Here is a 24,467-nt window from a genome sequence, read left to right as displayed (position 1 = left end):
TAGGCATTTAGGTTGCCACTGCTAAGTCCTTTCTTTACATGTATCATCTCTTTCCACCTCACCATGACCTCGTCAAGGAGGTACTTTGATAATCCCCACAGTCCAAGTGAGAACACTTTTGACTTAGAGCAGTTTGGTCACTTGCTCTGGCTAGGGAGTAGTGACACTGGAATTTGAATCCACAACCTTTTTACGAAGAAATCTGAGTTCATAACCACTTGGCTTCGGTCAGTACGTGGTGTTTATTAACACAATGATATCGGATCCTGACCTTGGATACGGATGTGCAGTCAATAAACTTAGCCTTTCTCTGAGGACAACTTGAATCAGTGCCAAACGTTGCTGGTTGTAGTTGAGACCTTTGCTAACTGCCATGTACAATGTTGTGCTCATGAACCGGAAACCTCATTTCCTAACCACAGTGGGTAGGAATTTGGGAGGCATAAGTACTGACATAGCGCAAGGGTTGGAAAAGTTTTCAATCAAAGAACCCAGGAGACTTGTCCCTGCCTCTGTTCACATTTTATCAAAATCGTGAGTAATTCAGGTGTCTTCTTTCTGGGGAGGGACCACGGTGATGGGCGGTGGGTTTTGCTGCCTAGAGGGACTTAAATATCAGTGATGCCTTCGGAGCCTTTCTCCATCTGAGCAAGTCACACCATGGAATACCATATCCGTTTCCCCTCTTAGCTACAGTCAACTCGGACTTCTCCCCACACCTCTGGCTTTGAGGAATCTAAATTCAAACACTCGCGCCCTACCTCTTTCTCCCTTCCTCTCCCGAGAAGTCTCCCTGGCTCACTCCAGCTCATTCACATGACATTTGAAAGAGTCCAAACTATAATTTTTCTAGTGGCAAAATACAGCAGGAAGGAGGGGAAAGTTTTAATCAAGTGGGCGTCTTCTCCCGAGGGGAGCAAGTACTTCATTTCAATGCCTCATTTCCCTTTGATGAAAAGTTTAGTGAATTTTTATTATGTAGAATTTATAAGACGGCTTTTTTTTTGAGAGAAGATGATTTGATTTTTGGTGGTTGGCACACAGTACAATATACAGATCTTGTAACATAGAAATCCACACCTGAAACCTATGTGATCCTATTAACCAATGTCATCCCAATTCTTTCAGGTACAAGGAAATGCTAGAACTAGTGCTCTCACCCAGTCTTACTGTAAACAGCACCTGTGTGGGTAAACTGAAGCTTACTGCTGACGCCGATGTCCGGACTCTGAGTGGCACAGAAGGTAGGCCTCCTGGCATGAGCTGTGGTGGAACAGGGGTGGTCCCTGCCCACCCGGCGGAATATAGTAAGGGGCTATCAGACTTAGACACCCATCCTTTCGAAAGTACCGTCGTTATAACAGTTTCTCCTCCGGTCATTTAGATTGTTGCCGCTGGACCAAAACTTTGGCATACGTTGCTGACAATTCTGTCTAGTCATTGGAGGGGAAAGTGTGCTTGTTCGTGCTCTGAACTTCCTGTCTTGGTCTCCAGTTCCAAGAATTGCTGACACCTCCCCAGATGTAGCCAGTTTCGGGCGTGTTCCAGGTCCGGCCTGGTCTCCGCTCTGTCCCTCCGCGCTCTCCTGCCGTCGTGGCATCCAAGCAGGCGTCTTGTCTAAAGGGGGTTGGTGTTGGGACAAGAACCCCTCCACCTTTGGCTTTCAGGTCGGGTTGAAGTCAAGGAAGCAGAGGAGAGTTAAGCTGTTTTTAAAATTATTGGCAAATGATGCAGCCAGACGAGTTTCACTAGAACAATTCCAGCTATTGTTTGCTTGTTTGGGATCTGTCAGCCTTTCTGGCAGAGCTGGAGTTAACAAAAGGCATTAAGCTATTCTGTTTACCATTGGGCTTAACCCTTTATTGGGCCAGCTTCGGGGTTTGCTGCCGGTACTCTGGGACCCCCGGCTGTCTCTCCTTCACCATCTGGGTTTGATGCCAGCTCATGGGGCACAAATGCTATGTAACTGTTATGGAAAATGAGATGCGTTTCTAGTTGTAATATAACGTCACAAGGAATTTGCTTTTAAGCAACTCCAGGCTTCTGGGAGTCATTATTGATGTCACCAGGATTATGACATTTCCTTTCCATGCCGGCAGTGACGCTGGAACAACCCTTCGCTGGGTGCCACCAACAGGGGCTGGGCTCTCGTGCCCAACCCTCATGGCGGAGAACACCACCTCGTTCTTCCTGGCCCTTAGGAGCGTGTGTAAAGCCCCTGGGCTCGCACAGAATTTGAGCAGATGCATTGAGCCCCGTTCACAGCCAGTCATGCTTTTCTTTCTGTAGAGAGAGGCGCAACTTACCTTAAGCCCGTCTTCATTTCAGAGCCAGCGGAGCTGGGCCAAGGCATAGGCTGAGAGTAAGGAAGATCCAGCTCAGTCCCAGCTCCGCTGCCAACCAGCCCAATGGTCGTGGACAAATGATTGAGCTTTTCTGTGCCTCAGTTTTCTGTCAAATGGGGGCATAATCATGACCCACTTCACAGGGTGCTCACTGCAAGATTAAATGACCTAATATTACACAAAGTGCCTGGCCCAGCTTGGGGGCGTGGGACAATGGTTTAACTTACGATTCCATTGTCATTGTCCTCTGACTCCTAGAACCACAGTGAGCTCAAAGCCATGGGTGCAGGTTGCAAACTGGCAGCTCACAACCCAGTCTGACCTTCAGGCATGCCCTTGTTTTTTTGTGTGTGTGTTTTGTTTTTTTATGGATGACGCCATGTTTTAAATAAAAGGTTTAAAAATTGGGACAGTTCAGATGAAAATCTGGATTTCCAGGTTCTCTTGAAATGCTAACTACCTTAGAGACCCTGGGCCTGGCTGCCCCAGTGGGAGCCTGGGGCAGTTGTCCCAGAGGTGAGTCCCTACCTTGTGCCTTTAACTTCTGTGAGCACATGCTCTGTGCCCGGCACCGCTCAGAGCAATGTAAATCCAGATGAATTCTCCTCCTCCTCCTCCTCCGGCACCAATGGAGCGAACACTTGGCCGTGTGCCCGATGTTAATGTCTGAACGCAGTCAATCCCCACAACCCTGGGAAGTGGAGGCTCCCTAACCTCCCTTTACACGGGAGGAAACTGCAGCACGGGGGCAGCATGCAGCTTGGTCAGAGGGCGCAGCTACGTGACAGCCACAATGGAACTTAGGTCTGTCCTGTCAGGAACACACTGACTGTTTCTCACGTGATGTCACATTCCTGTTAGGCTAGGGTCGCGCTTTACCCTGCGGACGCCGAGGCATGGAAAGGTAAGTAGCCAGCTTAAAGTCACACAGTTCGTGGCAGGGCCAGGAATCAAACCCCGGCACTTCAGCTCCAGAGTCCCCACTTCTTCACTCGGTCATTGGTTTTTGATTTTTTGCTCTTACGCTCAGTGCTGCCGGGGTGTCACCATGCAGGCTGTGCGCGGTGCACTGTTTCTCAGGAAGACACTGAGAGGTGGATCTGCAGCCTCAAGGGCTCCCTGCCCCTTCCATTCTGCATTACAAGCGCCCCCTTCCCCAGCATCGCCTCTGCCTCCTGAGCCCCTCCACAGAGTTGGTAGTGTCTCTCTCTCTCTCTCTCTCTCTCTCTCTCTCTCTCTCTCTCTCTTTTATTTTTATTGATTTCAGAAAGGAAGGGAGAGGGGAAAGGAAGATAGAAATGATGAGAGGGAATGATGAGAGGGAATCATTAATCGGCTGCCTTCTGCACACCCCCTACTGGGGGTCAAGCCCGAAACCCTGGGCATGTGCCCTTGACTGGAATCAAACCCAGGACCCTCTACCCACTGCGCCAAACCAGCTAGGGCGCTAGTTTCTCTTTTGTTCCTTTACTTCTCTAATAATGTAGTCAACAGATTGTTTGATGCACCTACTGATTACGAGGCACTAGGACAGGTGGGGATCCAATCCTACCCACTACCTACTTTCCGGGGAGACCATCACTCTGCTCCCAGGGGTCCCTGCACATCACATCCTACACGGTGTGGGCTCAGCCCGGCCACCTGTGTATCCCAGCCCTGCCCTCAGCTCACTGTGTGAACCTGGGCAGATGTCTACCCCTCTCTGAGCCTCAGCCACCTGTCTAGATAATGAAAGTTTGTTCAATAAATTGTCCGCAAATGCCTGCAGGCCCTGGAATAAGTTCTGGGAATATAATAGTGAACAAGACAGACAAGTCCCTGCTCCCAGAGCTTATGTTCTAGTGAAGGGGCAGGTACTGAATTTTTAAACAAATAAGGGGTTTCAGATGGCGTCATTTCTATGAAAAGTGAAGCTGGCCTGTGAGAGAGAGCAGCCTGCGTGTGGGCCAGTGGCTAGAAAGGCTTTCATGGTGTTAAAGCCTTTGCAGAATGCTGGCCGCTTAGAAAACACTCCGCAGAGGGTAGCTGTGTCTCCCCCACTTTAATGTGCAGAGGATCTCACCTGGGGACCTTGTGAAACCGCAGATGCTGATCCCGCCTAAGAGTCTGCATTTCTAACAAGTTCCCAGGTGATGCCTCCGCTCTGGTCCACCCGGACTCTGAGTAGCAAGGTGCTAGCTGGGTGGTTCTCAAGTCCTCTTGCGCATCAAATCACCTTGGAAGTTCTGTTGGCACACCAATCGCAGAGCCCCACCCCTGGCCTTCCTGATTCTATAACGTTTTGGGCGAGGACTCTGAGAATTTGCATTTCTAACCAGTCCCAGGTAAACTGCTGCTGCTGGTCCAGTGACCACACTCTAAGGACCAGGTTCTGGTGCTGGTTCTAATGCTAATGTCCAGATCCCACCTTCAGAGAGTCTAATTGGTCAGAAGTGTAACCTAGACAATAGGTTTTTTTTAAAGCCCTCCGAATGAGTTTATTGTGCACCCAGGGTTGGAAACTGTTCTAGATGCTAAATTCCTCCAAGACAAAGACAAGTTTTAATTCACATATGTGTATTTACATTTCTGTTCCAAATGAGTACATAACTCAGTGCCTGGCTCATGGTAGATGCCCCAAAATTATTTATTGGGGGCGGGGGGGGGGTGCATAGATAGATGGTAGAAGATGGTGGATGGGTGGATGGAGGGAGGGAGGGAGGGAGGAAGGGAGGGATGGGCAGGTGGATGAATACAGAGCAGTCTTGAGGAATCACAGATAACTTCAGGTTGATACTGGCTTTGAACCCTTAGTTAAAGTTTCCTTTACTTCCCCAACCTCATTTTCCAGGTGTGTAAAGTACAGATAATAACTTCCTCATTGGGTTGTTGTGGGAATAAAAGAGATAAGAGCCATGCAGCCCTTTAGCACAGTGCCTGATCTGTTGGAACCACTGGAGAAATATTAGCTATCCTTCATTACCATTCAAGGGAAAATTGGATTTGAATCGTATTCCATCTTCTGGAAGGAGAGCAGCGGGGAAGTTATAGAACTAAGAAAGTAAAGTTGAATAGAGAAATTTTTTTCTTTTAAAATCCAGATACAGTGCAGCCAGTGTGGCTCAGTGATTGAGTGTTGACCAGTGACCAGGAAATCACGATTCGATTCCCGGTCAGAAAACATGCCCAGGTTGCAGGCTCCATCTCCAGTGACGGGCATGCGGGAGGCAGCCAATCAATGATTCTCTCATATCATTGATGTTTCTCTCTCTCCCTCTCCCTCTCCCCCTCCCTATCTTTCTGGAATCTATAAAAATATATTTTTTTAAAATGCAGATACATTTTGCAAAAGCCGAGGCTATAATCTCTTTGGTGTTCCCTTGGAAAGGCGACACCACCCCCCTATGGAACAAGCTGGGCTGTCCTCTTCTCTCAGACTTCCTGCAACTCCCTCCTCTGCCCTGGGCCTGGCAAGGTCTGATTGTGAGTTTCGGTCTCACCGGTTCCAGCCTGGGGCTGGCAGGTTTTGATTCATTCCACCCAAGCCCGATTGAGCTGCCCAGAGCTTTGCCCAGGTCCTCACCTGGGGCGCCGCAGGGCACCTTCACCTTTCCCATCTCTATCTCAGCTGGCTTCCTGCGTGAGTTGGCACCCAGAATGACCCCTGCTGGCACAGAACAGAATTAGTGTAGTATTAGGGAAATTGCCAATTCCCTCTTTTGGAAAAAGGGCACTGAGTATTATGAATTACCTAGTGCCCTCCATGGGTAAAGGACTTACACTTACGGTGGCATCTCACAAACTTCACACATTCTCAAGCTACTTTCTCTGCCACATATTCATACTGTCACTTGCTAACTCATTTTTCTTTAAAACAACTCCCTTTCAATAAATTCATTTTACTAGTAAAAGGATGACTAAAGGCCAGTTCCAGAAATGAAAAGTTACAACTCTGATAGACTTGTTATGATTCTAATACTCATTAAAATAAGTCTGTGATGATTCAAGTAGAAAAAGGTGTATATGCATGCCCCCTCTAATCTCCACACTCTGGGGTACTCTGGCTTCATTCCTTTCAGTCCTCAGGAACAGCCCCGAGATGGACAAAGGACTTGTTCACTGTCACATGGACACTCAATGCGAGTCAAAGTTGGGGTGTTCACTTCTGGACTCCTAATACAGTGCTCTCTCCTGCTGTCCCTGTCCCTGGTCCAGGAGCAATTTACATCACCCACATGAGGGAAATGAGCTGATACGGTTACAGGCATGCACCTTTTGTGGCAAAGACCTGCTTCAGAGCATCTCACCAGAAATTGTCTCATCTCTCAGAGATCAGTTAGAAGCAGCCCCTGGGGGCCAGTTAGACATCTTAATAGTGGTTGCTGCTTTCAGAATCATTAGCTTCTTAATCCTCCCAGTGAGAAGTAAAAAAAAAAAAGTGTGAACATTCAAATTGGGCTCCTGGATTTAAATGGCTTAAACAAGGGCCCCAGGAGACTAGAAAGCTCATAATAGCTGCTGCGCGTTGAGCGGTTACCGTTTGGTAGGTACATGCCTGTGTAATCTTTGCAGCAGCTCTTCGGGAATGAGATGTTGCCCCATTTTGCAGATGTAGAAACCGAGGCTTAGAGAGAGAAGGTCACAGGCATAAAGTCACACAGTTTCATTGAAGCAGAACAGGATTTGAATTTGGATCTGACCCCTTCTTGCCCACATGCTTTCTTCAGAGGGAATATTAAGTTAACAAATGCTGAGATTTGGCTTGCAGATCTAGCCCACAGTAGGTGCCGAATAAACATTTGTTGAATGCATGAATGAATGAGCAGTGTGGGCAAGTTCCTTCACACAGTCACGTAGACACACAGTCACACATAAGTGTGCACTTACTCGCACAGACCCCAGCTTGAGTTGCCTCATATTAAATCTGGATCTTGACTTTGCTCAGTTATATTACCTTCTTGGTCCCAATATGCATTTGAGTTTGTAACTTCAGGAACGGAGATTTATTAACCCAGAATTGTGATCCTTTTAGTAATTTGCAGTTCTTTACTAGCTCATGGTCTAGACTCTTCTACTCAGAGTGTGGCTCCTGGGCCTGCTGCGTCGGCAGCACCTGGGAGCTTCCTTGCCCTGCAGACCCGGAGTCTGCATTTTAGCAAGATCCCCAGGCCAGTGCTGTGCCATTAAGGTTCCAGGTGCATTGCTCTACACCGTCCACTTTCCTCCTTGTACCTTGTTATAATTATAATGAAGTACTTACTGATGTAATTTGTGTTTGCCACAGGAGGGTTCATGAGGGCCGGGACACTGACTGCTTTTGCTCACTACGGGAACCCCATTCCTAGCATAAGCCTGGCACCTGGTGAGCAATGAAGGAATGAATGAGTTCATTCCAGAGGCTCTGCCCATCTGTTAAGCTCATCCTTCTCCCTTCACCCATGGAAAGCTGGGGAGGAAGAGCAGGCTTAGAGTTTTAAATTCAGAAGTAAATGGAGGAGGCTCTCTGCCCCTCTCCACTTGAGAGCTGCCTGCCCTATTTGATGTGTCAGCCACTCCCTCTGAGACACATGGTGAAGCCTGGATCAATAGATGTGGCTCTGGTGAGTCAGCCACCAGGGCTGCTTCCACCACTGGCAACGTGGATAGGAGTTGCCATCAATGACTCCTCCCTTGACCTCCCCCTCGCCCATCATGGCAAGTTCAATGACACTGACAAGGTTAAGAGCAGGAAGTTGTGATCACCAGGAAGTCTATCTCCCTCTACCAGGCACCAGATCCCACAAATATCAAAGGAGCTGCTGCTGCTGAATGTGGTTGTCACCCCAAAGATGCCTGGGGCTCACACAGCCCCATGTATGTGACGGGGTGACCATGAGCAGTGTGACCACTGCCCTAGATTGCCAGAATGCTTGCCCCCCTCACACCCTCTGCCAGGGTCTTTACACTTCCCGAATGCCTGTATCTGGCTTGTACAGTTTTCCCGGGGTTGCCGGGGTGGGGATGGGAGAGGGTTACAGGTTTGCACCGCAGGAGAGGGCAGAAGGCAGATCTCTCCACAGTTCAGAGGAACAGAGGAAGCCGAGTGAGGGGAACATGCAAATCATGGCAGAAGGGTTGTGGGGCATAGATTCTCGCTTCAGATTTATTGGCTGCCACGTTGATCCCAGCCCATAGGAATGTTTTCATAGATGCAGGTTTTTATGAATATGTACATATTTATTAAAGAAAACATATTAAAAATGTTTAATTCAGTAACTTATGTACCTAACACACTCAAATCATAGGCTTTTACCAATAATGAGACTGTGGCTGCTTCAGAATGAGACAGTTCATTTTCTATCACTGGGGGAGGATGAGGATGGAGGTATGGAGGTATGGGAGGCCCTGCCCGGAGCAGTAAACCCCGAGTGGGGAAATTAGCATTGAATGAGCACCTACTGTGTGCCAGAGGCTTCCCTAGATGTTTGACTGCTCCAACTTTTCTTTTAATACGACACATAGTAAGAAATCTGTTTGATACTGCCATTCTATACCCTCACATACACACACACTCATACACACACAAAACACAGTCTCATGTCTCTAGCTGGAACAAAAGCTTCACATTTCCTTCTCACTATGAGTATTCCACGCTGATATTGTCTCTTTTATTCTTTAATTCCAGTTGTAGCTCTCTAAATGGGCTTTAGGACCCCACCCTCACCCCAGTGGTTTTTAACTCATAATTTAACTCATCTGGTGATGAGGGGAAATGACCTGGCAGTCAAATTACCCTTAGGTTCAAGTCCCAGGTCCTATGCCCATGGGTTGTTTGGCTTGAGCAAGGCACATAGCCTTCCCCAGCTCCTCCATCTGTACACTGGGGAGAATGCCATTGTCTGCCTTGTACCGTGTGAGGACTAGATGAGATCATGCATACAGGCAGTGAACTCAGGGCCTGGCATGTAATGAGCTTCTCAATGGATGAGAGCTGCTCTTAGCATGATGACCATCACTGTGGGCTGCAGTGTCCTGTTGCAAAGACCGACTCCAGAGCCAGACCACCAGGTTCAGATCACAGATCGGCACCGTATGACCTGTGTGGCCTTGGGGGAGTAACTCTCTGTGCCTTCAGGTCTTCATCTGCAACAGGAGGTAGTGACTAGAGCCCTGCTCATGGGCTGTGTGGCCTTGGGGGAGTAACTCTCTGTGCCTCCAGGTCTTCATCTGCAACAGGAGATAGTGACTGGCACTACCAGGAGGTAGTGACTGGTAGTGACTGCTCACGGCGTGATTATGAGGATTAAAATAACTAACCCGGATAATGTATTTAGAGGAGAGCTTGGCACATCACAAGCGCTGGGTCAATGGTGGATATCACCGTCATCTTCTCATTTAATTCTCACGCATCCTTGTGAGATAAAGATTTCCCCCCATTTCACAGGAGGAACTGAAGTCCAGAGACTCTAGGCAGCCTGCCAGAAGTCTCTGCTACTCGAGGTAGAGTTGGAATTGCAGGTTGATCTTCTAGCCTCCAGCTCAGGGACTGAGAGGGGATCAGGCTCAGGCTCAGAGCCACTGCCCTGCACACCAAAGAGTGTGGATTGCCAAGTTGGCACCATCAATGGACATGATATCTAGGATTTTCCAGGGCTCCACAGTGAGGACACTGAGTTGTGCTATGAAAGAGGACATAGAGTTGAACTGTCCATTTGTAAAATTATCCTCTTGCAAACAACTCTCCTTGCTTAGTTCTATCACCTTTTCATCACCTCTTATTGTCTCCCACTGACGGTTGGATGCTGTGTGCCCAGAGATACGGTTGAGTCAGGAGCCCAGGCCACTGCCATCTCCCTGCTGCACACCCTCGCTGGAGCCTAGGAGGTGACCCAAGAGGTGCCTTCCCCTCAGTGCTGGGGCCAGCCCTACCTGAACCCTATGGGCTGAAACTGGGGAAGGAGGGAAAGAACATCAAGGTGATGTCATTGGAAGAAGGGAAATGGGTTTTGAGAGTCAGGAAACCCAGTTCAGGTGCCAGTTGTGCCGCGATCTAGTCAGATGACCTGGTCAAGCACCTTCTTTCTGTCCCTGTGGCCTCCGTTTCTCCCTGTGCAATGGGTGGGAGGATGGATGCCACGCTGATGTTTGGAGATGCTGCCTTTCTCTGCAGTCCTTCAATTAGTACTGGAGACAGAGCTCTCCCAGAAGGGGCTTTCAAGGAGAGTGCTAAGATGTGCCTCACGTAAGCTGCTGTGGTTGAGAAAGTCCCAGGCAGCAATCTCTGAGTTTCTCCCCACTGAAAGTGGCATCTGAAGTCACAGCTGCTGTGGGACACCACTCCAATCGCTAAAGCCCTTCCCCCTTGTCTCTTCCCCTCCAGGCATCACCACATCGGCCCTTCCACGTGTGTCCCAGCTCTTGGCACGGTGAGTACCCTTGCCTTGGCTCTTTGCCTTGTCTCCTCACACCCTCTGCCTTTTTCTTTCTTGGAGGACAGATATCTAGAGCCAGACTCTCTGGAGAGGAATTGCAAGGCCAGCCCTTACTAGCTGAGCCACCTTGAGCAAAGGACACACCTCCTCCGGCCTCAGTCTCACCATCCGGAAAAGGGGGACACTCATGATGCCTGTTCCATGAAATGAGCTAAAACGTAAAAAGCACTTAGAAGGCAGCCTGGAACAGTGATTTCAGTGTTGGCTGTTGTGGGGTTTTTTTTTTTCATCTTTCTTTGTTCAGTTTTCAGTTTTTCCTTTCTTCTCTCCTTTCCTATGCATAGACTCTCTCTCAATTTCTTCCTCCCTTCTTCCTTGTCTCTCTTTTTTCCTTTCCACTTCTTTTCTCTCTCACTTCTTTCTCTCTCTCTCCTTCCCTCTCCCCTCCCCATCTTTTTCTTTCCTTTCCTCTCTTCGTCTCCCTCCCCCTCCTTCCTTTCATCCTTTCTGCTCCAACGTTCACCCAACACACTTCCGTACCAAACCCCATACACAGCCCTGGAGTCTCGGAGGTCCCTGCCTCGGAAGGCTTCCAATCCAGTGGGGAGACGGGCCAGTAAATCAGAAATCTCAGCTCTGCATGCGGGCAGCAGAAACGCTCCACTGGAGACATGCGTTGGGCAGAGGGAGCTCAGGGAGGGACGCAGCGTACCAGGGCCCTCGGTGACCTGCCTGGGGAGCCCCCTGCGTTTGGCCTGTGGGATGGCCAGCAGCTCCTTGTCTGGAGTGCTCCTCCCTTGACAACCCTGGAGAAGCTATTTCTAAGGAGCACCTTTCTCAGCTTCCTCTCCCTCCAGATATTTTGGGGGTTGTTAGTAGCAACCGAGGTCTGTTAAATCTTCCAAGCTTACTTTATGGCCTCAGGATTAGAGCACTCCCTCATCTCTTCTCCGGGTTTTCGTTTCATCCCCAGTTTAATCCAAGTGGGGTAAATTGGTTTTGATGGGAAGCAGGAGTGGATCATCTCAGATTTCCACTTTCTCCTTCTAAGGACAGTTGTCCATTGGGTACATTTCAGATAAGGTTCACTGCTAGGTCCCGACCAACTGGATGCATTTCCAGGCACCTCCCAGAGAGGACACATTGGCTGGTCAAACGCCTTCTCCTATTGGTTCTGGCGTCCCCAGTTCAAATGAGTTTCTTATACATTTTGGAACCAGTTCCCCAACCCTCTATCGCAGGAGTAATCAAAACGAAGGAAAGATGTGAGAACATCTTTTTATCGTTCCATGAAGTATTGCATCCGTCTCACGCCTGCCATGAGGCTTCCTATGTAGGAGGGACTCTGGAACCAGACAGGTTGTCACTGAAGTGATGTAACCAAAACAGAATTAGGTACAGATGGGGGATCTCATTAAAATTTACTGGCAAACATGCTGGTTAGAATAGTTAGATACGGGATGTCAAGTACACATGGCTGTGGTGTCCAAGTGTGTGACCTGAAGGGTGAGGGGGCATAGCGCAGTAATTAAGGCCCTGGCCTCTGCCAGCAGGGTCCAAATTCTGTGTCAGCTGTGGGTTCCTTTAGTACATTGCTTAGTCTCTCTTGGCCTGTTTTCTTATCTGGAAAATGGGGAGATGATTCATCACTGCCTCTAAGGGTTGTCACGGTTGTGAGGTTTAAATGAGCCAAGCCACATAGTAATTCGGACAGTAGTACCTGGCATATGAAAGGCACGAGAATGGCTGTTAGCTGTTTTCAGCATGAAGTGGTCCCGGTGGAGACTGTTGCTGACAGAGTGTGGTAGTCTGAAGAGGTGGCAGTTCCTCAAATCCAGCTGATGGCGCTGACCAGAGTGCAGGCTCAGCTTGCCAGAGCTTCTGCTTTGCAAGAGAAGGAGGTAATGAGGAGGAAGGGGAGAGAATAAAACCTCCTGGTTTTAAAATGTTGGCAATGAATTCAAGTAAATAACTGTACTGGCCAAAGAAATTATATCCATGGATGCATGGACTGCACATGGCCCCTGGGCCACCGTCTTGCCCCCTTCCTGTTAGAACAGCCCACCTTGGCTTTATTTATTGCTGCTTCAACAAAGTATTGAGAGGCAACGAAGTTTCATGGCTCCAAGTGTAACTATGGGCTCTGGAGTCAGAGTCCGGAGTTTAAGTTCTAGATTTCCCACTTTCTAGCTGTGACTTCAGGTCTCTGAGCTTCAGTTTTCTCTTCTCTAAAGTAAGAGGTATAAGACCCCCACCCACACCCAGAGAGTTGATGTGAGCATATGATGAGATTTCATGCACGTATTGGGCCTCAGTAATTGGTAGTAATCATTTTATTACAGACTAGCGTCCCGGTGCACAAAATTCATGCACTGGGGCGGGGGGGTGCGGGGTGTCCCTCAGCCTGGCCTGCGCCCTCTCTAATCTGGGATCCCTCTCACAATCTGGGACTGCTGGCTCCTAACCACTCGTCTACCTGCCTGCCTGATTGCCCCTAACTGCTCCCCTGCTGGCCTGATCACCCCCAACTGCCCTCCCCTGCCAGCCTGATCGCCCCCAACTGCCCTCCTGCCCTTCCCTGTTGTGACCCGGCCTCCTCCACTGGGTCCCACCTCCTCCGTGCATGTGGCCATCTTGTGACAGCCATCTTGTAACAACATTAGGGCGTGATATGTGAGGGCTCAACGACCACCTCTTGTGACAGCCATCTTGTAACAACATTAGGGTGTGATATGTGAGGGCTCAACGACCACCTATGCCGGTATTGGCGAACCTTTTGAGCTCGGCGTGTCAACATTTTGAAAAACCCTAACTTAACTCTGGTGCCGTGTCACATATAGAAATTTTTTGATATTTGCAACCATAGTAAAACAAAGACTTATATTTTTGATATTTATTTTACATATTTAAATGCCATTTAACATAGAAAAATCAACCAAAAAAATGAGTTCACGTGTCGTCTCTGACACCTGTGTCATAGGTTCGCCATCACTGACCTAGGTTATTAGTATAGATGTCTTAGGAAGGAGCCCTTTAAATCCTAGCCCTTTGTGGAACCTGTCATTCACCATGGAGTGCAGAATCCATTTGTGTTCTATGGTTGCAAGTAACAGAAATCGACTCCAGCTGATGTAAGCCCAAAGGGACTTTCTTGAGGTTTCTGTATTCTTTTTTTTTTTTTGTATTTATGGGGGTGACACTGGTTAATAAAATTACATAGGTTTCAGGTATACAATTCTCTAATACATCATCTGTATATTGTATTGTGTCTATGACCCCAAGTCAAGTCTCCTCCTGTCACCGTTTATCCCCTTTACCCTCTTCTACCTCCCTACCCCCTTTCCCTCTGGTAATCACCACACTCTTGTCTGTGTCTATGAGGTTTGGTGGGGTTTCTTCACCCCACAACCCCCCACCCCCACTCCTCTGACAGCTGTTCTCTGTATCTATGAGTCTGTTACTATTTAGTTTGTTTATTTTGTTCATTAGTTTCCACATATAACTGGAATCATATGGTACTTGTCTTTCTCTGACTGTCTTATTTCACACAACACAATGCTCTCCAGGTCTATCCATGCTATCACAAAAAAGGCGAGCTTTCCTTCTTTTTTATGGCTGAGCAGTGGTCCATTGTGTAAATGTACCACAGCTTTCTTACCCACTCATTTACTGATGGACATTTGGGCCGCTTCCCAATCTTGGCTATTGTAAATAATATTGCGTATATTCTTTTTTGAATTAGTGTTTCAAGTTTCTTTGGAATCGCTGGGTCATAAGGCAGTTGCCTTTTTAATTTTTGAGTTAACTCCATAACGCTTTCCATAGTGACTGTACTAATCTTCATTCCCAGTAGCCGTGTACCAGGGTTCCCTTTTCTCCACATCCTTACCAGCACTCGTTGTTTGTTAATTTATTGATGGTAGCCATTCTGACAGGTGTGAGATGATATCTCATTGTGGTTTTAATTTTCATTTCTCTGATGATTAGTGACATATGTTTTTTCATATGTCTCATGGCCATCTGTTGTCCTCTTTGGAGGCGTGTTTATTCAGGTCCTTTGCCCATTTTTTAATTAGATTGTTTGTATTTTTAGTGTTGAATTTTATAAGTTCTTTATAAATTTTGGATATTAACCCCTCATCAGATGTATCATTGGCAAATATGATCTTCCATTCAGTGGGTTGTCTTTTCATTTTGTTGATGGTTTCCTTTGCTGTGCAAAAACTTGTTAGTTTGATGTAGTTCCATTTGTTTTGTTTTTTTTCTTTTGTCTCCCTTACCCAAGGAGAGGTAGCAGAAAAAATATTGCTATGAGAAATGTTCAAAATTTTACTGTCTGTTTTCTTCTGGGATTTTTATGGTTTCAAGTCTAACATTTAAGTCTCTAATCCATTTGGAATTTATTCTTGTGTGTGATGTAAGAAGGTGGTCTAGTTTCATTTTATGCATGTATCTGTCCAATTTTTCCAATATGATTTTTTAAATATTTTTATCGATTTCAGAAAGTAAGTGAGGGGGAAAGAGATATAGAAACATCAATGATGAGAGAGAATCATCAATAGCTGCCTTGTGCATGCCCTCTACTGAGGATCAAGCCCGCAACCCAGGCATGAGCCCCTGACTGGAATCAAACCCAGGACCCTTCAGTCCCCAGGCCAACTCTCTATCCACTGAGCCAAACCAGCTAGGACGCCAATATAGTTTACTGGATTGAATAAACTATCTTTACCCTATTGTATGTTGCCTCTTTTGTCAAATATTTATTGACCATTAAAAGTGTGGATTTATTTCTGGGCTCTCTATTTTATTCCATTGATCTATATGTCTGTTTTTATGCCAGTACTATGCTGTTTTGATTGGCCTTCTAGTATAGTTTGATATCAGGTAATATGATTCCACCAACTTTATTTTTCTTTCTCAAGATTGCTGAGGCTATTAGGGGTCTTTAATATAAATTTTTGGAATATTCGTTCTAGTTCTTTGAAATATGCATTGTTAGAAATTGCATTGAATCTCTTGGTTGTTTTGGGTAGTATGGACATTTTAATGATGTTAATTCTTCTTGTCCATGAACACGGCATATACTTCCACTTATTTGTATCTTCTTCAATTTCTTTCTTCATTGTCTTATAATATTCTGAGTACAGGTCTTTTACATCCTTGGTTAAATGTATTCCTAGGTATTTTTTTTATGCAAAGTGTAAATGGGATTGTTTTCTTAGTTTGCCTTTCTGATAGTACATTATTGGTGTATAAAAAAAATCTGATTTCTGGCTATTTATTTTGTATCCTGCTACTTTACTGAATTCATTTATCCATTCTAGTAGTTTTTGGTAGAATCTTTAGGGTTCTCTATATACAGTATCATGTCGTTTGCAAATAAAGACAGTTTTACTTCTTCCTTTTCAACTTGGATGCCTTTTATTTCTTCTTCTTGCCTGATTGCTGCGGCTCGGACTTCCAGTAATGTTGAGTAAGAGTGGTGAAAGCAGACGCCCTGTCTTGTTCCCAATCTTAAAGGAAATGCTCTAGTTTTTGCCCATTGTCTCTGCCCTGGAAAGAGGAAATACCCAAAGGAAAATGGTGGTATTGATACCAAAACAAGGGGGAGGGGATGCTGGGCTGGGGTTGGAGATCTCATCTTCTCTCCTTCCATGCAGACCTTGCCCACGTGTCCTGTCCAGCCAGCCTCCCACGGCCATGGCAGCCTACGGCCAGACACAGTACAGCACGGGGATCCAACAGGCCACCCCCTACACAGCTTACCCACCTCCGGCACAAGCCTATGGGATCCCTTCTTACAGTGAGTACCAGCCAAAGCCCTTGCTTCCCTGTGGGGCCCCAACATCATGGTCTTCCTTCTGTCCTATCGCCTCAGTTAAATGCAGAATCAGAAGTGATTCCAGCCTGATTTTGTATTAGAGATAGAAAAGGACAGACACATTAAATATGGTTCAAGTTCTAAAGACTCTATCAAGGCCTCTTTTGATTGCTAGAGTAAGAAACTTAACCCAAGCTGGCTTAGGGGAAGATGTAAATTTAATGATTAACACACTGGGGTCTGACATTAGGAATGGCTGGGTCCAGGTGGTCAAATGATGTCAGGAAGAATATATCTCACTCCATATTCAGATGTTTCCCCCTGAGTGGGTTTTACTCCCACATAGGTTCTTCTCCTGTGGCAGCAAAGATGGTGCCTGTCAACTCTGAGTTTGCATCCTTTCAGCTCAGCACTCCCAGTGGAAGGAGAACTCATCGTTCCCAGTAGTTCCACCAGAATCCCATATTGAGCCTCACTGGCCCAAATTGGGTCATGTGACAAGGCAAGAAGGTTGGGGTGAGAGAGATAAGGAGGCTGACGCCTATGGATTGGACAAGTGAAAGGGATGGTTCTCTTAAAGGAAAGCACAGTAATGGTATCAGAAGGAGAACTGGATTCTGGGAAGGCAAAATCAACAGAGCTACAGACCTTGACTATCAGAATCTTACTGCTAAGAACTAGAGACTCAGTGAACCAGGCCCACCATCCACTGCTCACCTGTCTGCATTGACCAGGATGCTCCAGAGTAACAGAACCAATGGGATGGAAATAGATAGTTGAGATAGATAGATAGATGATAGATAGATAGATAGATAGATAGATAGATAGATAGATAGATAGACAGACAATAGAAATTGGCTCACCCGATTATGGAGGCTAAGAAGTTCCAAGATCTGCAGTTAGCAAACTGGGGAGCCAAGAGAGCAGTGATGTCATGATATGCATGCATGGTATAAAGGAAGAATAATTTAGGCTCCAGGGCCATGCAGGCCTTTTAGATGAGGATCTGAGCACTGAGAGATGAGCATGAGCAAGCTCAGGAGGGAGAGTGCCCAGGCACAGGGGACTGCAGTGGGAAGGCCTGGGGTGAGAAGGCATTTGGCAAGTCCAAGAAGCCCAGGCAGCTGGAGCACAGTGGGGAACAAGGTGGGCAGAGCCTGAGAGGCCTGGGAAGGATTTGGGATTTTATTACAAGTAAAACAGGAACTCTCATTGGCAGATGGATAAGCTGAGGGCTGTAGGGTACATTCTGGGTGCTGTCCAGGTCACTTAGCTGCTGTGGGGACGTTGGATTGCAGGGAAGCAGAGGAGAAGCAGGCAAGCCAAGGGGAGACTGATACAGGAGGAGGGGGGCGGTGGTGAGAGCCTAGGACAGGGCAGTACACACAGAAATTGGCAGATTTAAGAGCAGTCCTAGAGGTGGCAGTGACAAGTCCTGTGGGCTTCGGGTCAGGCATTGGTAATGGTCAGCATGGTTGAGCTACTGCCACCCACAGTTCTCAGTGCTACGTGTCCACTAATTCCTTAACCCTACGAGGAAGGTCCCACCATTATCCTCTTTTGAGGGATAAATAAGTGGGAGCTCAGAGAGGGCAAATAACTCTCCCAAGGTGACCCAGGCCGGTAGCAGAGGTGGAATTAAACCCAGACAGCCTGGCTCAGAAATCCAAGCCCAAGACCAAGCTTCATTGCCAGAGTGTGCATTCCATAAATCCTGAGGGATTACCTGTGACAGACCTTGGCCAACAGGTGTGGGCACCACTTTGAACTTTCTGTCCCTGCTGTGCTAGAAGACCTGTGATACAGTCATACATAAGTTACCCGCCTGGCCGACAGCCAAGAAAAATGAAGCCATATTATTTTTCAGCATAAAAGAGAACCCCACTCCTGTTACCAGACAAAACATGGCATCAGGGGAAAATTAATTTGGTTCAAAGTCATTGTATGGTTTCGGTTACTTTCAGACTCTCTGACAGCACAGCATAGGTGGTAAGAGCACACACGTCCTGGGCTCACACCCCACCGCTGCCCTTGCTGGTCCTGAGACCCTGGGTGAGTTTCCTCGTTCATACAGTGGAGCCAAACCAAGTCTGGCCTCCTTGCGGCTGCGGTGAAGATGCAATGAGATCATCTGCATAGGGGCCCGGCTACTTTTTTCTGTTAAGGGCCGGATAGTGAATTGTTTCGGCTTTGTGGCCTACACAGTCTTGGTCAGAACTACTCAACTCTGCCACTGGAGCGTGAAAGCAGACGGACAGTATGTAATGAGTGTGTGTTCCAATAAAATTTTATTGACACAAGCAGGCAGTGGGCCAGATTTGGCCCATGGACCCTAGTTTGCCAACCCCTGACCTACTTGAAGGGCTTAGCTCACAGGGCCTGGCCCACGGAAAATGCTCAATCAGTGCAGGAGGAGCCAGGCTGCTGTGTAAACCTGGAATGTCCTTGTCACTGAATAAGGACGGTGGGATGAAAAGCCACTGCCCTTCATATATGCCTGTGCCTGAGCAAGCAGTGTTAGCCCACTGTCTGGAGAAACTTTGTTGAATCGTGTTAGGAAACTTTTTTTTATGCTCCTTGGCAGCTAGCATTATTACCTTTATTTAAGTAGTTGCAGGGAAATAACACAATTGAATAAACTAGAGGCAAGGAGATTAGGAGTATTGAGTATTTTTCTCGGTTGATTATGCAACATTTAAGGACATATGTAAAAGCATAAAGAATAACACTACAGATACCCATATAAACTGACCATCCAACTTAAAAGATAAAATGTAAAGGGAGGTTCTGTCCCTTTCTTCTAAGAGATACAGCCCTGGAATGGATGTTTATCATTCCTCTGTTTATCGTTTCTTTGTGTGCCATGGGGGCCAGCAAACTTTTTCTGTAAAAAAGCCTGACAGTGAATTTTGGCTTTGCAGGCCCTACAGTATTAAAACTACTGAACTCTACCATGGTAGCTTGCAAGGGCCAGATAATACGCAAGTGAATGGATATGTCTGTGCTTTAATAGAACTTGGTTTACGAAAACAGGCAGAAAGTCACATTTGGCCCGTGGGCCATAGTTTGCAGCCCTGGTGTGTGTTTGTGGAATGAATGTTTGCATGTTTGTGGACTGAATGAATGAATGAGCATATTCTTGCAGTTTTTTCTGTATCTATTTAAAATGAAAAATGTACATGCTCTTGGACTCAGCAATTCCACTTCTCATATCCAAGGTATACAAGCATTCTAACACTGTGTGAGGAGGCATGTCCATCTGTCACGGGCGGTGATAGTGAAGAAATTAGAATCCACCTAGAGTCCATCATCAGGGGACTGGCTGAATGAACAGTAATATTCATACTTTGGATTTCCATTTGGCCACGAAAACAAATGAGCACACAGTTTGAGAAGAGTGAGCGAGGGAGCATGGGGCAAGCAAAGGTCAGTCCGAGTGGTGAGCAGAGCCCATGCAGGACCTTGGAGCCACCCAAGGAGTTCAGATTTGACTCCAGGTACCCTAGACACCATTAACCTTCTTAGCAGACTGAGCAAAAGAAAGTGCCTATAATACTGCTTGTTGCTCCTGAAGTCCTATACCATCTATTGCATAAAATCCTTTCACACCCATTATTGAGATGCAGCAAGAGAAGGAAGGGAAAACCTTGACTTAAGAATTATTGGCCAATTGTGAGACTCCGTTGGTAGCCTGGCTTTCTGAACCTCAGTTTCCACATCTTTAGAATGGAAAAGCAATACTGCCTGTTCTGTGGGAGTGTTGTGAGAATGAAAGGGATGTGTGTTGCTAAGTACCTCATTCAGAGCCTGATATGTTTATTCTTTCCCCTTCCTTTAATCTCCTGACAACCTGCTGGCAAGTATCAGTATGTTATTTCTTAAAGAGAAAGCTAGTCCTGGTCACCAAGGAATCATTTTACCCCTCTAAGCATTCTCTTCATTTATGGGAGTGAATGGGTGAGAAGGAGGGAAACCACAATTACAAAACCATCCCCAGAACTAGAAATGTTCTTTTAAAAACACACATTTAAATCGTATCAAAGTACTATTTTACACCTATAAGATAGACAAAGATAATCAAAGTGTATTACATTTTCAATGAAAATACAATATCTGGGCTTTTGATAGTGGATTAGCCCCCCTCCTTTGATACAGTCCCTTCTCCAGCCAGTTGCTCATGGGATTGGAGTCTGTAGTTTGGAGAAGATTTCAGAGTTTGGCCAAAACAGAAGGAAGACTTGTAACTGTGGCCTTTGGATAAGCATCACCCCCCTTCCCACCGCCCCCGGCCAAAACAAAACAAACAAACAAACAAACAAAAAACAGAGAATGTGTCTTAGGGTTAAGTGGAATCATCATTATAGAGGAAGGATGGTTCATTTAACACCTTCACCCAGACTCCTGATGAACTTTAAACCATACAGGGTGCTGCTCCATGGAGAAGGGGATTGTAAACTCACTTCCTTCAGAGCCAGGCAGGAAGCAGGAACCTGATCACACGTGCAAAATAAAGCACCTTAAAACCAGCCTCCGTGTCTCAGAGACAGTACAGGATCCGTGGTGACCCGGGATACACAATCTGGAAGCCTCTAGGTATCTAGTTGTCACATGGGAATACAAGCATAGCACCAACCCATTGCTCAAGAGAAAGCATAAGTCCAGATTTTTGGGTGAAATCCTCCTGATTTTTAAACATAAACAATTTCATATTTTCCTTAAAAATATGCACACTTAGCAAAATATGTCTGTAGACTAACTTTGGTTCACAAGCCAATAGTTTGCAACTCCTGGTTTGGAAGCTGATAAACTTGCACGCTGTCTTGACTCAGTAGCTCTTCTGTGGGTGACAAGGGAGCATCCTTTTCATGTGTCCCTGGTGCTTCTCCTTCCTCCTCCCAAGGCATCAAGACAGAAGACAGCTTGAACCATTCCCCCGGCCAGAGTGGATTCCTCAGCTATGGCTCCAGCTTCAGCACCCCACCCACCGGACAGAGCCCGTATACCTACCAGATGCATGGTCAGTGTGGCGCTGCGGCCCCTCCCTTCCCTCTCCAAGGCATTGCCTGAGTTGGGTGTCATTCATTCATTTATTCAGCAGATTTGAGTACCTACTATGTGCCAGGGTCTATCTCAAGTAATGGAGTTACAGTGGTGGACAGAAGATATGAGGTTGCCCTTATAGAAACTGATACTAAACAAAGCAACAAATAAACCGACTAATTTGGGAAGAGTTGAGTGCAATGAAGCAAATAAGTGTGTTGTTTGGATAGGGAGTGATGAGCAGTTGTGGGGCAGTCAAGAGGCATTGGATATGTAACTTTAGGTAGAATCATCAGGAAAGGCTCTTTGTTGGACAAAGACCCAACGGGTGAGTGGAGCCAGCTATGTGCAGACCTAGGGGAAGAGCATTCCAGGCAGAGGGAAAAGTCAGTGCAAACGCTGTATGGAGGGAAATGTCTTGACATATTTGAGACACAGAACTAAGACCAGCAAGGCTGGAGCAGAGTCGGGGACATAGGAGGAGAGAAGGCAGAGCTGAATCACACAGGCCTTGAGGGCTGTTGGCTTTGATTTTAAGTGTGATAGACAGGAAGTTCACTGCACACTCAGGGAAGTGCTGGGTGGTGGGAAGAGTGGCCAGGCAAGTAAAGTAACTATTTCAGCTGGAGGTTCAAGGCTGCATCCCCATAAGGTGGCCTTCGGAGGGGAAGAAGAACTCCAGTGCATAACTCCCTCCTCAGATAGGCCAAGAAACTGGCCTACTAGATTCTCCTGTGTCCACCGTGGCTCTTTTACCCACTGTGGGCCCCTTCTCTTCTCCAGTCCTCCATTGGGAGCACGTTAGAGCTGATGCATGGGACAGAGGGCTGGTGGCATCTTTTGGAAGATCTTTTGGAGATCTTCATCCCCGTGTTTTTTCTTTCGTGAAAGCTGGTGAAAATGACCAACAAGGGTCTGAAAAGTTATGTGAGAACCTGAAGAGGTAATGACAAGGTGGTGGGCTAATGAGTGATTGTACTTTTCGCTTTAAAAACTCTTTGCACATATTGTCACTTAACGTTCTTTAAAATGGATGTCAAGGGCAGCCTTTTAGGTAAAATCCTGGTGAAAATTCAGCAAGTAATAATAGGGGTATGTAAGAGAAACAGGGCGCTGAGCACTGATGCCCAGCACTGGAATACTTCCGTGTAAAAGTCCGCAGCAGACTGCTGGTGACACCATCAGCTGAGATTGGCCAGACACCACATGCCACCTGATGTTGCTGGATCATCTGATACAGTCTTCATGACACTCCAAAGCATTGGTGCTGGTATTGTTCCCATTTTCCAGGAGAGGAAACTGAGGCATAGAGGGAATGACTGATCTACAAATGCAACAGGAAACAGACTGAATCGGGTCTCTTGGTGGTCTGGTAGAATCCCAACTCCAAAACCCATGCTTTTCGTCATGGTACTGCCCTATCTCCGCTTCCTCTGTTGTCACCTCTGTCATCCCACAGTGGCCTTTCTGAGTTCCCTTGAAGGGTACAAGCTGCTGGGACCTTCTCTAAGTGCAGAGTGAATTGTGGTACCGATCCCAATAATAAAGGTCTGTGAAGACACTGAACTTGAACTTGCATTTGAGCCAATCTCAAGCCAATTTTTTTTTCCAGTTCTGCCAGTAGCAACAGAACTTACTGCCTTGAGCATCTAAGGCTGCAGAGGTTGAATAGCAAACACAGTCCACCCTCCCCCATTCTAGTAGCCCCTCCCCACCCCGCTGTGTAATAAGTGAGTTATGTAGGTATGGCTCCCCATCCACCCATCATTTATTCTCTATAACTGAGCACCAGCTGTATGCCTGGCACCCTGGGGTACAGCAGTCAACAAAGACAATTCTCTCATGGAGAGGGACAGGCAATAATCAATTAACAAATAAATAGGTGGCTACAAATATTGGTAAAGCTTGTAAAAGACAAAAACAGGGCAGTGTGATGGGCCATGAGTTGGGGAATGGTGATGGATGTTACTGCTCATCACCTCAGGTGGTGATGGATGTTACTCAGGTGGTGAGGGAGACCAACCATGTGAGCAGCTGGAGACAGGACAGCCCGGGAAGAGGGGACAGCAGAGGCCCTGAGGTAGGAAAGGCCCTCATTGTTGAAGGACGCCAAAGCAGACTCGTGAATCTTGGTAGAGTGAGTAAGGGAAATGAGCTTGAAAGGTGAGCAGGCACTTCCCGGGACCAGGATATGAAGAATAATGTTATTTCCTCTCTGGTCCTTACAGCAACTGTGGGAGGTGGGCACCATCAGCTCTGCTCTACAGATGATGGAAATGAGGCTCAGAGAGGAGAGGTGACTTGCCTAGATCACAGAGCCAATACATGTTCCAAGCTGGGATTCAGACTCAGGTTTCTAGAATTTTGGAGCCCATGCTGATCCTCCTAGTGTTATTTCCAGGACTCCTTCCGGACTCCTAAGCTCTGAATATTCGCCTTTCCCTTCATCTTCCCATTAGGCCGCTGACATAGGTTCTGTCATGATCCCCATTTTACAGGTGGAGATACTGAGCTACAAAATGGTAAAGTAACTTGGCCAAGGTCGCATGGCTGTGGTGGTGGGATTTGAAGCCAGGCGGTTGCACTCCAGAGCCCAGGAGGATAACCACCACACTATCCTGCCCTCCAACTCTTGGAGATTCTTCTAGGACAGTGGTCAGCAAACTGCTCGCGAGCCACATGGGGCTCTTTGGCCCCTACCATCCCTCCCCACCCCTCGCAAATGGAAAAAAGACCTCTTGCTCTTCCTCACCCGCCCCACCATGAGAATAATCCAGGTTATTTTCTTAATCTTCCTTATGGCCAAGATGCCAGAAAGGCTACAGCAGCAGCTGGACTTTGTCCCAATTAAGTGCCTTCAGTAATGCTAAT

General features: G+C 46.9%; 1 protein-coding gene across 1 annotated transcript in view; it reads left to right on the top strand.

The window, feature by feature from the left end:
* The first annotated feature begins 1,133 nt into the window (after nt 1–1,133).
* The window catches only part of EYA2 (EYA transcriptional coactivator and phosphatase 2), a 145,613-nt gene continuing 122,279 nt past the window's right edge, over nt 1,134–24,467 (top strand). Inside the window, exons 1-4 of the mRNA XM_006773526.2 lie at nt 1,134–1,244; nt 10,684–10,729; nt 16,396–16,538; nt 21,457–21,573. Of these exons, the coding sequence (XP_006773589.1) occupies nt 1,139–1,244; nt 10,684–10,729; nt 16,396–16,538; nt 21,457–21,573 (412 nt within the window). The 5' untranslated portion in view covers nt 1,134–1,138. The remainder of the gene's footprint in view (nt 1,245–10,683; nt 10,730–16,395; nt 16,539–21,456; nt 21,574–24,467) is intronic.

Source organism: Myotis davidii, unplaced genomic scaffold, assembly GCF_000327345.1.
Source record: "Myotis davidii unplaced genomic scaffold, ASM32734v1 scaffold827, whole genome shotgun sequence".
In the NCBI taxonomy this organism is placed as follows: Eukaryota; Metazoa; Chordata; class Mammalia; order Chiroptera; family Vespertilionidae; genus Myotis; species Myotis davidii.
The sequence above is the reverse complement of the archived record's forward strand: the minus strand, read 5'-3'. Positions and strand labels throughout refer to the sequence as shown.